The sequence below is a fragment of the Cuculus canorus genome, chromosome 13 (assembly GCF_017976375.1).
Source record: "Cuculus canorus isolate bCucCan1 chromosome 13, bCucCan1.pri, whole genome shotgun sequence".
Lineage (NCBI taxonomy): Eukaryota > Metazoa > Chordata > Aves > Cuculiformes > Cuculidae > Cuculus > Cuculus canorus.
The window spans coordinates 5,158,797-5,173,964 of NC_071413.1; the positions used below are offsets into that span (position 1 = coordinate 5,158,797).

The 15,168-nt window shown below is 52.5% G+C and overlaps 1 protein-coding gene across 1 annotated transcript in view; it reads left to right on the forward strand.

The window, feature by feature from the left end:
* ANKRD11 (ankyrin repeat domain containing 11) overlaps positions 1-15,168 on the forward strand; it is a 155,785-nt gene that overhangs the window by 120,865 nt on the left and 19,752 nt on the right. Inside the window, exon 4 of the mRNA XM_054078529.1 lies at positions 3,366-3,504. Coding sequence (XP_053934504.1) covers positions 3,366-3,504 — 139 coding nt within the window. The remainder of the gene's footprint in view (positions 1-3,365; positions 3,505-15,168) is intronic.

Consider the following 15,168-nt stretch of genomic DNA (forward strand, 5'->3'; position numbering starts at 1 on the left):
CGCAGGCACCGCAGCCCCCGTGCAGGTCCAGGTTTTCACTCCATAGCAGCAAAGTCCAAAGATTAAGGGGATTATAGAGAAGGTTTGTGTCAAACAGTCTGTCACCAGTTGTCATTTACTTTCAAGTGGGGTGCAAGAGCGGCGGTGCTGCCTGCCTTGCCTGGAGCAAGCGTAGGACACGACCAGCTGAAATCTATCTTAAGGTAACAAACAATGAAAGAGTCGTATTTTTTGTGTTGAGCACAATTGACCTCTTGTGGGAGCTCGCAATGTGAAACCAGTGTCTGGAAGAAGTGCTGAGAGTTTAGGAAATCCCACTGTGGGGTGCCGGGGGCTCAGCCGCATCCTGGCCTGCTGCTGTGAGGCAAGCAAAGAGTATCTTAGGACTGAAATACCTGGTGGGACTGGGCAAGGAAGTGGCAGTAGTGAGCACAGTGGCTGATGCAGGGAAACGTAATTTCCACAGCATCAGCTATGACTGATCCACGTTGGAGTCTTCTAGAAGTACCCCTCTTGGGCTGCCACCTCTTGGTTCTGGGAAACCTCAGCTTCATGTGTTGGGCGAGAGAGGTGCAAACACACCTTCAGTGAAGGAAGAGGCGCTGGGTTTCAGCAATCCCATGGCTCCCCAACAGAGGAGCAACGGGGATGCAATGTGTGCAGGTCTGAGCAGTGGACAAAGAGACCTGCACGTGATCTGCTCCGGTTTCATGCTCCTGTCCCAGGCCCTGACTTTTAAGGGTAAAAATTGTTGGGCTGATCATCGTTCTGAAGTGCAGTTGAAGTTTTTGAGGGAAGTGCTGGGGCCACATCTGTACAGCTCTTATATCCAGGGAAAACAGTGCTTTATCCTGCATCAACACAGCCTCTGGGATACTCAGCACTGATGCAGGAGTAGTGGGGTTTGAGCGTTAGCTGTTGAACTGGAGAGGGAAAGGATGGACCAACCTGCCTGCTAGAACCACAGTTCTATATCAGTGGTCCCTGGCACTGCTTACACTTCTCAGCTGGTCAGACCAGCAGCTGCCAAGAGAAGCAGCATCGTTTGTCACCGCAAACCGGTTTCATTCATGTCAGAAAAAGAAGAAAAAAGCATTTAAATCCAGAGTGTTTAATGAAATGCTGGAGTGTTTATTTGGGCGGTTGTGACTTTGCCCTATTGCTCTGCTGACTCCTATGCTGAGAAGGGGCTCTTGGTGGCTGCTCTTGAGCCTGGCTGTTCTGACTGTGAACTACTACGCACCCAGAGCTGAACGTGCCTTGGCCACCAGAGCCCCTGTCAGAGAGGTTTGTTTAGTTTGCTTTATGAAAAAAAGGGATTCCCCAACGCATTTTTTTAGTCCTCGTTGGGACACGGGTGAGAGGTGCTGGGTATCGGGGCATGCAGCCGCAGGGCTGTCACACTGCCCACCACAAAAGGGGACATGCAAGCAGAACCCATTGGTCCAAGTGAATGGTTTCTCTTTAATCTGTGGCCGAAATCTGGTTGCCAAACAGAAACTTGGAAAGAGGAAGGAGCAATGTACACAGTGACGCCACGGTCTTGTGACTGCTGGCACTGGAGCCACCTGCCAGGGCGCTGACTCTGATGCAGACAGCATGACTGGGCTTCTCTAAACATGGGAATTGCTGTTAGATTTGCTTGTCTGAGTTTCCAGTGATGGTGTTACATGATTTAATGTATTGAGATTCTTTTATTTAATCTAACTTTCTATCTAGAGCTTAGGGTCTAGGTTTTGCTAGGTTATTGAAATCAGATCTGTCACCAAGCTGCTCGTTCTGGCCTTGTTTTGACAGCAGTGGCACAGTGTTCAACCCAGAAGTGCTTGCTTAAAATAATACTGTGTCTCAAATACAAAAAACACAAGTGTGTGACCTCAGTCTGTGTATATTCTCGGCAGACTGAGCTCCTGAAATCCCGAGTTATCTACCAGCTCTTGCTGCTGCTGTTTAAAACCTTGCCCGATTCAATAATGGGTAACTTTCTCTTGCTTGGGATGTTTCTTCAAAATGTTTTCCTATGGCTCATATGGAGCAGTTCCCAGCATCACCGTGTATTAAAATCCAAACCAACCTGAATAAAAGAGCCCAGTCCAAGGGAGGCACAGCCCTGCCTCCCTGTGCACACAGTGAGTGCTCTGCCAGCATCTGCATGGCTTTCCATGCTTTTGGGCAGTATTAGTACGTTTGTTCCAAAGGTTGCTTCTCCTCTTAAAGTCCCAGTAGAAACTTGCATGGGAAAGGGATGGCTTAAACGTTCAGCCGCTGGGAACGCCTTGGCTGGGGTTTGCACATAGCTGAGACTTAAAGATGATCAACTGCAAAACACAGCCCTGGGGGAGAGCGAGCTTTGCTGGCTCTGGTGCTGCTGGAGCTGCGGCGTTTCTGCTGTTGGACCCTTTGCCCGGTGACGGGGGCAATAGCAGGAGAGCAGGCAGAGCTGGGAATGGCCCAAGCTTGCTTGTGCTCTCAGAGGAGAGCGCTGCCTGTGGAATATGCACAGAGCTGTACTGGCCATTCTGCTACAAATCTGGAACAGGCTGCCCAGGGAGAGTGTGCAATCTCCTTTGGAGATACTCAGACCTACCTGGACATGTTCTGTGCAGCTGCTGGAGGTGACACTGCTTTAGCAGGAGGGTTGGACTGGATGGGTTCCAGGGGGCCATTCCAGCCCCCACCACTGTGGGATTCAGTGAATCATTTCGCTGACTGTGCAGCACAAACGCTCCCAGCGCATTTGGCTGTAGCGCTGATCCTGTAAGCGGTCAGTAATGTTCGCAGACTTACTGGCTGATGGAATATTCTCCACAATAACGTTATCACTTAAGCTCTAATAGTAATGCTGTGTGCTTGTGCTGGAAATAAATAGCATAAGCCCCGAGAAGAGGCCCTCAGCTCTCCATGTTGAACCCAGGGCTTTAACACCATTTTTTGTTTCCTATGGACATGCTGCGCACACTCACTTGCATCCCACTTCTGCCTGGGGTCAGGAAACCCGTCCCAAACAGGGGTGGTTGTGCTTGGAAATCTTCAGGTTCCCCCACCCCAGCCTGCCTTCCCTCTGTGTTAACAGCCAGGCACGTCCCGAGCTGCGCACAAGACGTGGGCTCCAGTTTTCACGTGAATTGGTTGCAGGTTTCACAGCGTGCAGCAGCTTCCTTTGTCCTCACTCTTCTCTGGTGATGTTTTAGTGTTTTAGCTTGGGGGAAGCTCCTTCCTACAAGGTGCTAAAGCCTGATGCTGGATCCCCGCGGCAGAAAGGAGAGGACAAGTGCTGCGTGAGGCCAGTGCAGGACGTTGCAGGGTTGGCTAGGTGGGCACTGGCTGGGGAAGGCTTTCGTTAATACGGTCTCTTCTTCTTCTAGGATAAAGATAAAGTTTCTCTAACCAAGACTCCAAAGTTGGACCGGAGCGATGGCGGCAAAGAGGTGAAAGAGCGAGTGACCAAACGCAAGTTGCCTTTCACTGTTGGAACAAATGGAGATCAAAAAGACTCGGATACAGGTACAGAAATGACATACTGCACCCTTGAAACGCGAGTGTTGGAGTGGTGAGGGGCAAGCAGTCCACACTGAAGTGTTCTATCTGTATTTCCTGTATTTTAAACTGAAGAAAGAGCATGTGGACAGGAGGATAACTACTGTGGTACGCACATGCTCACCTCGAGCCAAATGGATTAAGGCCCTTATGTTCTCAGTTATGTATTTAACTGGACCAGGAGACGGGTCTGTGCGAGGGCAGCCCTTCCTTTGGCTGAGGGTTGTTCTCCATTTCTAACCAGTCCAGTTCGTGTGCTGTTAGCTGAGAAGCAGTGCTGGGCCTGCTAGTAAGAACTTGGAAAATAAGAGAAGAGCGCTGAGTACTCTTTCAAAGAAAAACAGCAAGCGTTAGAAAAACGGGCTTAAGTGTGTCTGCATAAAGTCAACCTGATACACGTGTGTGTCTGTGTGAACACCTATGTGCACCTCTCTAGCCATGTTTTGTTGTTTGGGGACTTTAAACCTTTGGCACTTCACTGTCTTAAAGCTGAATGGTTGTTTCCAGTTGTGTGCAGGGTCGTCATCAAACACATGTAGAACTGTCTGGAGGGCATACTGATGGGCTGGAGGTCTGATTTGGGGAATGTGACTATCTGGGCCTGTTTGGGTATTTAGGTTGGCTCTTTGGGGCTGATGCAGGTGGTCCTCAGCACTATAAGTTCATGAAGATGACTTGTTTGCCCTGTTCTCAAGTCTGCCAAGGTTTCTGCTGTGGTTGCAGCGTGACTGAGCAGCCCATCCTCAGTACACACCCAGTTTCTGGGCATCGTTGGTGCTGCTGTGGGTACTTCAGGCTGGCTGTGTCATGGCTGGGCAGGTCACATCTCGGGGTGGAAGAGCTGCTGGTACTGCTCTTGACTGTGGTGGCCCCGTATAGCCATGGGGAAGGTGAATGGAATGTTTGATTTGTAAGCAGTGAGGAAGAGCTGCCGCAAAGCTTTGACATGGAGAAAATAATCCTCTTTGTTACAAGTGGCTTAAATGTTGCAGAGGTCTGTGTGGGTCCTTGCTGTGTGTTTCTAGGAAATCTGCACTTGGAAATAGTTCTGGTCAGGAAGGGATCACAAATTGTGCAGAGAGATGGACTAAAAGTGTTGTGAATATGCTTTAAGGTGGTAAAAAAGATGTATTTGCTGTTGCTCTCTGGTGAACATGTGAGATGGTCTGATGAGGGACGTGGTGCTCAGCCTATATGAGCTGTCAGCCGGTCTCCTCTGGTTCGGAAGTTGGGAGGACAGATTTTGAAAGGTCTCAAGTGGTGCCTGAGTTGCGCAGCCGCTGCAGATGAGGACACATGGCGGCTTGTCCTGGGGCTGGCCTGGCGTTTCCGTGGATTTCTGTCTGCCAAATTGTGCTATTCTCAGTCATTGAACTCCCTGTCCGGAGAGAAAGTTTCAAACCATTAATGCATGTCATTAAAGGGCAGCTCGTACCGATGGCCGTGTGCGGGCATGAAGTGTCAGGCTTGGATCGTGGCTTGCAGACGGGCGAGGGTGTCACTGAGTGGGTAACCCAGGGGCTGCAGCTGTGGGAGAAGGGGTGGCCCCCGGCTGTTGGGGAGCAGCTGGGGTTATAGCCTAACACAGATGATCCTCCTTCACTCTCCAAACAGGCGGAGCAGGGAATGCTTTGTCATGGTTTTTCGTCCTTAGTGTCTTGCTAGAAGACATGCAGAGGTGTCCCTTAAGTGGTGGGAATGTGGGCAGAGCTGATCAGCCAAAGCCATAGCTGCTGCTTTTGGTCGAGGGTGTTTCAGCTGCATTCAGTACTTGGTTGAGAATTTAAACCCTAACTCACTTAAGGACTGTCTGACCCTTGCGGCAGCTAATGTGTCACTATAAGGCTCCACCAGCACACTTTCCATGTCCCCCAGCAGCAGTTACTGGCTTCTCAAAGAGCTTGAGCATCTCTGGCTGTAGAGATGTTCCAAATGTTCCTGCTGGCTGCATTGAGAAGGAAAACCAATTTAAAAGAGAGCAGCAAGGTTAGGAGAACCGAATGCTGCTGAGGAGAGGGTGGCTGCTGGCAGCCTGTGCACAGCCAGGCAGGGGCTGGGGCTGCCGCAGGGTGCAGAGGATCAACAGCACAGCTCTGGAGACAGCCCTGCCCATCAGCTGCTGCCTTACCTCCCTGCTTTCAGCAGGCGTGTGGCTCTCCATCTTCAGACGTGTCTTTCCCTTCCTCTTCAGAGCTCGTTCTTCTTGGGGAAGCTGGTGTGCAAGTGACAGGGCTCAGCTGAGGGTCGGCAGCAGCCCAGATCCCTGCCTGCGCACAGGGCAGCTGGAGACCGGGAAGTGGTCATTGCACTCAAAGATGCGTTTGAAGACAAACCAGGCTTGACAAAAACTGCAAAGGTGTAGGCGAGTCTCTAGCAACCTATTTGGTCGAGACTGAAGAGAGGAAGTGACTCAGCCGCTGGGGAGGAGATAGCAGCAGGGAGCTGCAGATAAACGCGCAGAGGCAGGCTGGTAGCTAGCAGGAGCCTGTTTCTCTTCTCTGAGATCTTTCACTCCAGGAACCGGATGCTTGAGATGGGAGAAGATTTACTGGCACCTTGCTCCCCTCTTGCACCACCACCTCATTGCACCCCTGGGTCGTTTCAGGCCCTCCTGTTCCTTGGCCTGGCTCGAGGCTGGCTTTTGTTCAGCAGGTAGAGACATGTTGGTAGGTGCCCAGAAGCTGCCCACATCACAGGGGGATGGAGGGGTGCCCCTGAACACAGAATCAGCGTGGCATTCATCTAATGACAGTGTGGCCAGCAGGCAGCTGGAGGACGGGCTTTTGTCTCAATCAGAGAGGCTGTGGTGCCACCCACCCCAAAGCCCCCACTGCCTCCCCACCACCTGGGCAGAAACACCACTGTCTCCCATCCCTGGAGGAGGAGGAGGCGGCGGCTGCTTTTTCTTGTTCTGTTCCTAAACTCTGATTTCAGCTCTTGTGAGAAGTGGGATTGCAACATCAGCATTCGCTGTGCCAGTTGGGGAGTTGAACTTGGACGATTTATATAACACAGTTGTGTTTCCTGGGCTGCTGTGCACGGGCTGTTGTGTGTGCTTGAGGGGAGTTTTGCTAGGATATTCCACAGCCATGCAGAATTTAGCTGTAAGGATGTGAGAACTTGGAGCTAGGAAAGCTCTCTTTTTGCCTGTAGAGGGATTTTTTTCCCTGTTTAAATGTTTGAACCATAGCGTGAATCCTTGTCCAGATTTGTTGCAGTGGCTCATTCTCCTTAGCACAGCATTGCCTTTTTTCCCCGAACGGCTCTGCCTCAGCTTTGATGCCTCCACACTGTATGTGGGGCAGGGAAGCATCTGTGATGTGTTTGCCTCACTGTCGAAGGGCAGCAAAGCCTGCCCTGGCTGGGTGTTGGGCAGCACCCAGAGGTGCTGCAGCGCTGCTGCCTGTCGGAGCCTTCCTGCCGCCTTTGCAAGATGTGGTGCGAGCGGAGGCTCCTCAGTGCACGAATGGTACCATCCTGTCGATGGCAGGTTATAAATATTAACCTACATCTCTCGCATGCTCATAGCACTTCCCCTGAGCACCCTAGGCGCCTTTTCTGGGTGCACCCAGGTTTTCCCAGAGTAGGTGTGAGTTGGGGGCAGAGCTCTGCCCCTGTCCCTCGCTTGTTACGGAATGGGGCAACTGATGTCTCCTTCCTTCCACCTTGCTCTTAGAACCCGCTCCTCGAGTTTGCTTAGGATTGTGCGCTGCTGGCAGAGTGCTGATGTGTTCAGAAGGCGAGCAAGGAAGCGATTTCATTCTTGATCTGGTTTTCTTTGCAGCACCTGCCTCCAGCGCAGCGTGCCTTTCCTGCGCCCTGATCCTCAGCAAGTGCTCCCACTGCCACTCGGGATTTGTTCCCGCTTGGAGACGGCCTTGGCGTGGGCTGCAGAAGGTGCTGCTGGCCAGCACTGTTTTATAGTGTTTAGTTTGGGTACAGAAGGTTCAGTGCTAAATCTTTTAAAATTATCTCCTTCAAAATGGTTTCTAGAGCAACGATTCTGGCTTTCAGATTCCTTGGGTTTAACTAAATAAAATTACTTTAAGGGGAAAAAAAAAATGCGTAAAGCTGTGAGCATCCAGACTGTGCATGTTACAGATCCAGCTCTGTGGGAGCAGCATCGCTCTGCCTGAGACTTCTCCGCCTTCCTTCTCCTCTTGCTCGTGCAGCATCTCCCCACATCCGCAGACGTTGCAGAGAGCCTACGTGCTGCCTGGCAGTTGCTGAACGAGTAAAGACAGCTTTTTTTCCCAGCAATTTCAGCAGCTTGTGAGGCTCCACGCAGCTCCACATTGGTGGAGGAGATTTGGCATTTAAAATAAGAAATATTAGAAGATAGTAATATATAAAGAAGCGTGCAGAGGACTGTCCTGCTGGGAGAAAGGGACAGTCCTGCTGGGAAGCCACCTGCAGGGAGGTGGCAGGAGAGGTGGCCTGGGCAGCTGGCGCGGAGCGTGGCGCAGCGGTGCTCCTGCGGCGCTGAGCCCGGCTGAGTCATGGGCTGACTCAACGGCACCAGACTGCCTGTGCCCGGCCAGGCGCTCCCGCCTCCCGCCCAGCCTGCGGAGCCAACGGCTCCGTTACTGCTCTGTGCTGTGCATACCGGATCAGGTACTGCTGCTCGAAGGTCAGCTGTGAAACGCGCAGTCCGCAGGGCAAATTTCGTTATATCCCCTCGTAGCACGAGCAGCTCCTCTAGCTTGATGTCAGGCTGTCACTTGAGTTCCTTGGCTCATGGTGGAGCTCAGGTTTCCGGGACTTTAGTCATCATCAGGGAGAGTTAGGACTTAATACAATCCTCTGAGCACTGTGAGTTAATTCTAAGCTCTCTCTGGGAGCTGGAGAGGCCCTAGTCAAACCTACAGGTCTGCAGCGGTGCTGGTTGCCCCTGGGTGCAGAGAATCTGTCTCCTCTGATGGAGAAGTGAGGACTAAGGAATACACTGGAGTTATTTTGCCTTTGCAGGGATGCTGCTGTTTTTTCATGCCTTCAGCACCTCGACTTCCAGTGCCACTCCTTGGGTTTGTGTGAAATCTTGAGGATTGTTTTTTTGTGTGTTTGATGGCAAAATCTTTGCATGTGGGAGAGAAAGCTCAGTTATCCAGATCATGTCCAGACCCTGCCATGGCTAAGTAATACCCAGGCTTAAAAAAACATGTTTTGAAGCACAGAGGCACTGGAGCCATCCTGTGCTCGTGCCCGCTGCCGTGGCCATGTAGAGCTGCACTAGCTGGGGTGCCCAGCCCTCGCCTCAGCAGCTTTAGTCCACAGCCAAATGCCTCGCTTGTTTAAAGCGAAATACCACCAGAGAAACCCTATTTTTGAAGTGTTTTGTCAGACACTTTCATGTCTCTGGCAGCTCTCGAGCAGAGCGCATTGCAAACTCAAATACTCCCTACAGCCTCCCTGAGGAGCGGACGAGGGCAGCTGGCAGTGGAGCAGGGGTTTGCATTCATCTGAAGGTGCTGCAGGAGGGGGTCTTCGGTGGGTTGGGTGCCGTTTAGTCCTGCTGGGTTGTAACCTGAAAGCTGCAGCCCTCAGATCCGTCAGTGGAGAGCTGCCTCCTCCTCCATCAGCTTGGCAGCGGCTCTCCTGGCAGCACTGCCTCCAACCCCGAGCGTTGCTGCTTCCAGTCCCCAGCTGGGGTGGGAGGGGTGATGGCGTGTGGTTGAGTAGCGTTGTGGCTTCGGGTCATGGGATTTCTCAGCATTGCCTGATATTTTTGTTGTTGTTGCTACAGTTGTTTGAGTTGGGCCAAATGTCAAGGCAGGCTGGGCAGTGGCAATGCCGATGTCAATGCCAAGAATGCTGGGGCTGGTGGAGGTGAGGGACCTGCTGTGGTGCAGGAGGAGGCTCTTGTTCTGGAGATGGAGAAGAGCAGCTTCCCATGCCGACAGAAATAACAGTGGCGTCATCTGGATCTGTTGTGGTCTTCTGGCTTTTTGTGGCCATCCTAACTTGAAGTGGCTGGGAGAGGTGGCTGGACTCTTGCTTTGAAAAACAAAACCAAAGCAATACTATGCTTTTAAGTTCTTGAATAATAAAGTAGATGTAAGCTGGGAGTCAGAAGCTGGTGGAACCACTCCGTGTCCCCAGCTCCATGCCCTCTCTCACCACCCGGCCTGGCTGCCCATCACACTGGCTGTTGGGGGGAGTGTTGGTGTCCCCCAGGCTGTGGGCTGGCACCACGGGGCTGGGGCAGTGTCCATCCCTCTAGCTCCACTCTGGCTTGGAGTGTCTGGCAGCTTCCTTGCCCCTGCCTGAGGTCCCTTCCCGAACAGATATCTGAGGTTTTGTGTGCAATCCCCATGATTTATTTAGACCCCATGATATGTTTATTTAGCGAGCAGCTGTACCCACAATGCTGAAGGTGCCACGGGTGCCTCTGCCCCTCTGCAGAGCACCTGAGCGCTTGTCCTAAGGCCTCATCTTGGCACAGGAGGGTTTGGTTTTTGGGGAAGAGGGGAGAGGCAAAACTCCACCAGCCCTTTGAGCTGAGCTGTGCACACCAACCGTTCCTTGGCTCCAGGCGGACTGTCTGGGATCCCAGGGCTGAGCCCAGGAACTCGTAGCCGGACAGGGAGGTGCTACTGGTGGAGTGAGGTTACTGTGAGTGTGGTCAGGAGGAGCTGGCCTGAAAGCTCAGAGAATGCTTGATGAATCAGATGACCTAACCCATCGTCCCCTCCTGGAGCCGGCTGCTGGGTTGCCTAATGCCTGCGAGTGTTTTGAGCGACATTGCATGGGAACGGGCTCGTGAGTCACAAGTTGTGAGGCTGGCGAGGGAATCCGTGAGAAGCGAATTGCTGGCTTGTTAAAAAATGCATCTGCGTACGAAACTGTTATTTGTGCGTGCTTTCTGTTGCTGGCTTCGGTCTGATGTGTGCAGCTGGGGGACTCTAATGGGCTGCGCTGCACTGGGTCTTTCTTTGGTTGTATAATTTCAGTCCTTTTACTAAAATAGTCAAGAAACTGTTCTCACCTAGCAACCAGGGAGAGAGTGAATGTCAGAGCTTCTCCGTTTCTAGCTGGGCTCCATAATGCCGGTACAGTGTGGATGGATTGGCAAACACCAGCCTTCAGATCACCCTTAGAAACTCCCTGTGTGCATCAGCCATCTGGGAAGTGCTGTGCGGAAAAGCAGGTCGTTTTATGATAGGAGCTGCCATAAATCTCCCTTCTCCCCCCCACATCACCTCCTTAACATGCAGAGTGAGAGGTTGCAGTGTGCTGTGTCTCTGTGAACCAAAAAATCTATCAATGATGGCTTTTTCCTTAATACAAGAGCTTTTATCAGTGCTGTCTGCAGAGTGTCCTTCCCATCCTCCCTCCCCCAGATCTTTCTCTTCCATGGGAAATAAAAGGTCTGGACCTGAAAATTGGTCTCTCTCGGAATTATGCACGTTTAACATGGAGACTGTTGTTCTGGTAGAAGCCTCTTGGTTCCTCTTGCAGGAGTTTATTAGCCAATGGTCACTCCGGTGAGAGGATACATTTACACAGTTCTGCACAACTGTGGTGTCTGTCTTACAAGCCTGGGGACAACGCCTGTGTTTGGGTGTCAGGCTGTCACTCAGCATTAAACCTCTCTAGCCAAACTGATGCTTTTATAAATACTGCAGCCACCGGGATCAGTGCCGGCGGATCTCTTGTCCCCCATGAGCAGGGAGGACTGTGGGCTTAGCTCCGCACATTTATAACCTGACATTATAGATAGGCTTGTTCCTTCCTGCCAGCACCCCTGCTCCACTCCTGACTGTCAAAGGCAACTTCTCCACTATCCTTTCAGCTGCACGGATGGAAGCTGAACCTCCTCCGTCCTTCAGATTAGGGAACAGCTCAGCGCTGTATAGGAGCCGCTCAGGATGCCTTCCTTACCGTTCTGCTGTAGCAGACCCTGCTCCAGCTTTTCCTCTCATTTTCTTCCTCAGTTTCCTTTTTGGCACCCACTTTCATTTGGCTGGTCAGCCAGCCATCATCTCCCGACTCTGTCCCTCAGCCTATTTGTATTGCAGGCTCTGCAGCGCATCCATGAACACGTGAAGCATGCCTCCTCCCTACACTGGCCTCAGCTGCAGCTCTCCAGCCTGAGCACTGTGTTCTCTGCTCTGTGGTGGTCTCCGTGCAGTCATGCCAGTCCTGTGTGTACTTCTCGCTGTGCTCTTTGCAGCCTTGCATTTGCCTGGCTTCTGTCCTGCTCCCCTGCTGCCGTCTCTTGTTTCTCTGCCCATGCTGTTGTGCTGCTCCTGATTTCACGCTGTGCTGTGCGTAACCTGCTGCTGCCGTCCTCCTCGTGCCCCTGCAGCACTGCCTGCCTCGAAGCCTTCCCCTTGGCACCGTCTGTGTGCTTGTCCCTAAATTCTGGGGTGTCCGTGAGGCCCTGAGATATGAGTGCATTATGCTTCTGTAAACCTTTAGACTCGTGGTCACTCTTCTTCGTTGGTCCAGGTCTGCAGATGCCCTGCGAGCCTGTTTAAGCATCCACACGCTGGGCTGCCGGCGCTCAGGTCAAACCTGCTTTTCCCCTGGTTTGAGCTGACATGCTCCAAGAGATTTTATGTTCTACAACTTCTGCAGTGGGAATGAGTCACTCTTACGCATGCTAGGCTGGGGATGGGGAAAGCAGAGGCTTGTGCGATCTCTTGGGGGTGCAATGCAGTCTCTATCGCTGTCTGTGCCGTTCTAATTTATTCTTATTGATCTCCCGTTTGTGTGCTTGCTCGGCAAATAAACTGTTGAAAAGCCCGACTCATCGTCGAGCCGACAGTTTCTCCGTGCAGCGCTGAGATGTTCAGCATGAGCTGCTTATTTGGCAATGGTATTTTTCCTCAGGGTACCACCTTATATGCATGTGTTGTCATGTCGAAGCAGCTTAAACAGATGCTTTTTGCATTACTGGGTGCGTTCGTGGGGAGCGAGGAGCTGTGCTGCTGAGCCACAGCTCTGGGCTGGAGCTCCCATCCCCACAGCCTGCGAGCATCTCTCACTGTGTGTTCGAGAAATCTCTGAAAGAGCTTCCCATCACTACCCTCTTCTCTTTCCTTCTCTGCCTCTTTCCCCTCTCCTGTTTTGCCTCACGCTGGCTGTTGAACCTTTGTGATGCCCCCAGCAGCACCAGATGCCTCTGTGTGAAGCAGCGCCTGTTCTGGGACCTCCATGGAGACACCGATGGGCTTCCAGCAGCCCTGGATATGTGCTCCCCATTGCAGCAGCGTGAGCATCGCATGACCTGGAGTCTAATTTGGGCATGAGAACTACCTGCGGGCTAATGCTCAACCCCCTTTGTCCTGGGAACCTGCCTTTCACGAGCTTCTCGGGTTTAGTGTGATGAAAGGAAGGCAAAGCAGTTCCCTGACTCTGCTCAGCAGCCGCAGCTCTGCTCAGGCCCTGCTTTCCCTTTTAAGCTTGTGCAGGGGGTTCCTGCTAGCGTCAGCGTGAGGGAAGAGCTGAGCAGGATCCCCAAATTAAACCACAGCAGCGCCAGGCTGAAGCTTTGCTCTGGAGGTTTGCAGAAAAGGCTGAAGCAAGCAGCAAAGATGCTGCTTTAAAAATAGCTGACTGGAGGTGTGGCTCATCCCCGGGCAGGCGCACAGCGCATCGCTGGGGTCTTCCTTCCCGCTGGGATCAGTGTGCATGGTCCAGCCACCATCTCTGGTGATCAGCAGGGAGATAACCGTGACATAGGGGCTCTTCCCTGCGCGCCCCCTTGTACCTCTGGCGTTTGTGTTTCCATGCAGGGACTGGTGTATGTACAGCCTTCCTGAAGGGGGTTTCATGTAAAATAACCTTTATTCCTGTTGGCTGAGGTATTTACCCACTGTGAGCATTTCTCTTAAATCTCTCTGTGTTGCCACAAGGTTCTACAGAGCAGCTTTTACTCAGAGGAGGAGCCGCAGCCTGCAGGAGCAGTGGCACCTGAGACCATTGAGCAGAGATCTTTGTGCAGGCATCCCTTGTAAATCTGCAGAAAATCAGATTCTGAGTCAAGTCTTGCAGACTGAAACAGAATGTATTTGCAGCTCTGTTAGCCTGGGACTGGCCATGGAAGCTGGCTCAGAGCCTTCCCAGTGCTTCACTGAGCCTGAGCAGGACCCTGCTGGGCGCTCTGCTGAGGCTAAGGATGGGGAGCGGAGCTGCTGGCGGCACTGTCCACTGGGAGCAACTCCTTCTCCATCCTTCCCACTCATTTCAGATCATCTTAGAGGCTTTGCCGCTGACCGAGTGTCCTGCTGCACAGGGAGCCTGGGAATGCCATGCTGTCCACACTGGGTGCCGGTGCTGGGAGCCATCAGGTGTCGGCCACAGCCCAGCCCTGCCTCGCTCCTTATGCAACTGGCGCAGGGAGCGCAGCCGGCGACCTACTTCCCCCCGAACGCGTAAAGAAATCGGATTAACCTCTGCGCTGCAGCAGCCAAGCATCTAATTGTGAAGGGGATGGTAGTTCATTTCTCTGCTCCCTTCCACCGGAGGAGGTTTTGGGGGAACGGCTGAGTGAAGCCCCAGCACCAGAGGGGGAAATCCCTTTGCTGCCAGACAGGAGGAGGCACCGAGGAGCGAAGCGCTGTGATCACACAGTGCATGAGTGGGGCTGGATGTGATCCCCCAGTGCCAGAGACCTGTGCAGTGCTGGGCGGTGCCACCTTCCCACAGGGAAGCATGCATGAGCCCCAGTCCACGGCTGCCTCCACCGGCCCTCGCTCCCTCCCCACAGCGAATGAGAGCACGGCAGTCGCTTTCCAATTTATTTTTGTCTGGTTGATCACACGCCTTTTAATGTTAAATGTTCGGGGGGGGGGGGAGATTTTTGCAACTGCAGAATTAATAGGAGTTTAGGGGGTCTCGGTTGAACTTGGTAATCAATTTTTGCAAATCACAGGCTCACGCTGACAACCTGCAGCAGCCGAGTAATGTTAATGAAAACGTTCCCGTTCTAATTGTGATTCCCTCCACACGTACGCGCAGAAATGCCCTCTGCTACGTACAACCCTTGTGCATCACTTGGACTTCAAAGACGCTGCCTGATGGTGCTGGCCGAGGTGTGACCCCCTCGAGCATCTTTGTGCCCTGCTTTGCGACACAGCTGGATGCAGCCAGGAGCTGCCTGCTGAGACGAGGCGTGCGGAGAAGCCAGGTCTGGCATAATGGGATTTAACAAGGCTGCTTTGAACAGCAGCTCCGGAGCCTAATGAGGAGCAGGAAGGTGCTGCCTGTGCAGATCGGGTGTCCCTGTGCTTGGGGTGGGGCGTGCTGCTCAGTGGCGAGCTCCTGAACTGCCCAGGCTGAATTGTTTTCTTACTGTAAGCACATTGAGTTTAATTTTATTTTAAGCCATTAAAAAACTGTCCACTTTCCTGTGATCTGGTTTTATCCCGTGGCTCTGTTACGGCTGTCAGGGTGACTGTGGCTTTGGAGAACGAGACCAGGATTCTCCTTCAGTGCACAGACATGTTTCCAGGGCTTGTGTTTGAAGAGGAATGACCCTTGCTGTCTGTTTGGAGAGGTTTCCTGGTACAGAGTTGTTAGTTCTTAAATGTACAGGATCCCAGGTGCAGGTGATCGATAGGAGTCACCTGCTCTGAATGAGACCTTTGCAGCAGGACAGCAGCAGAGGATGGCACTGTGCAGGGA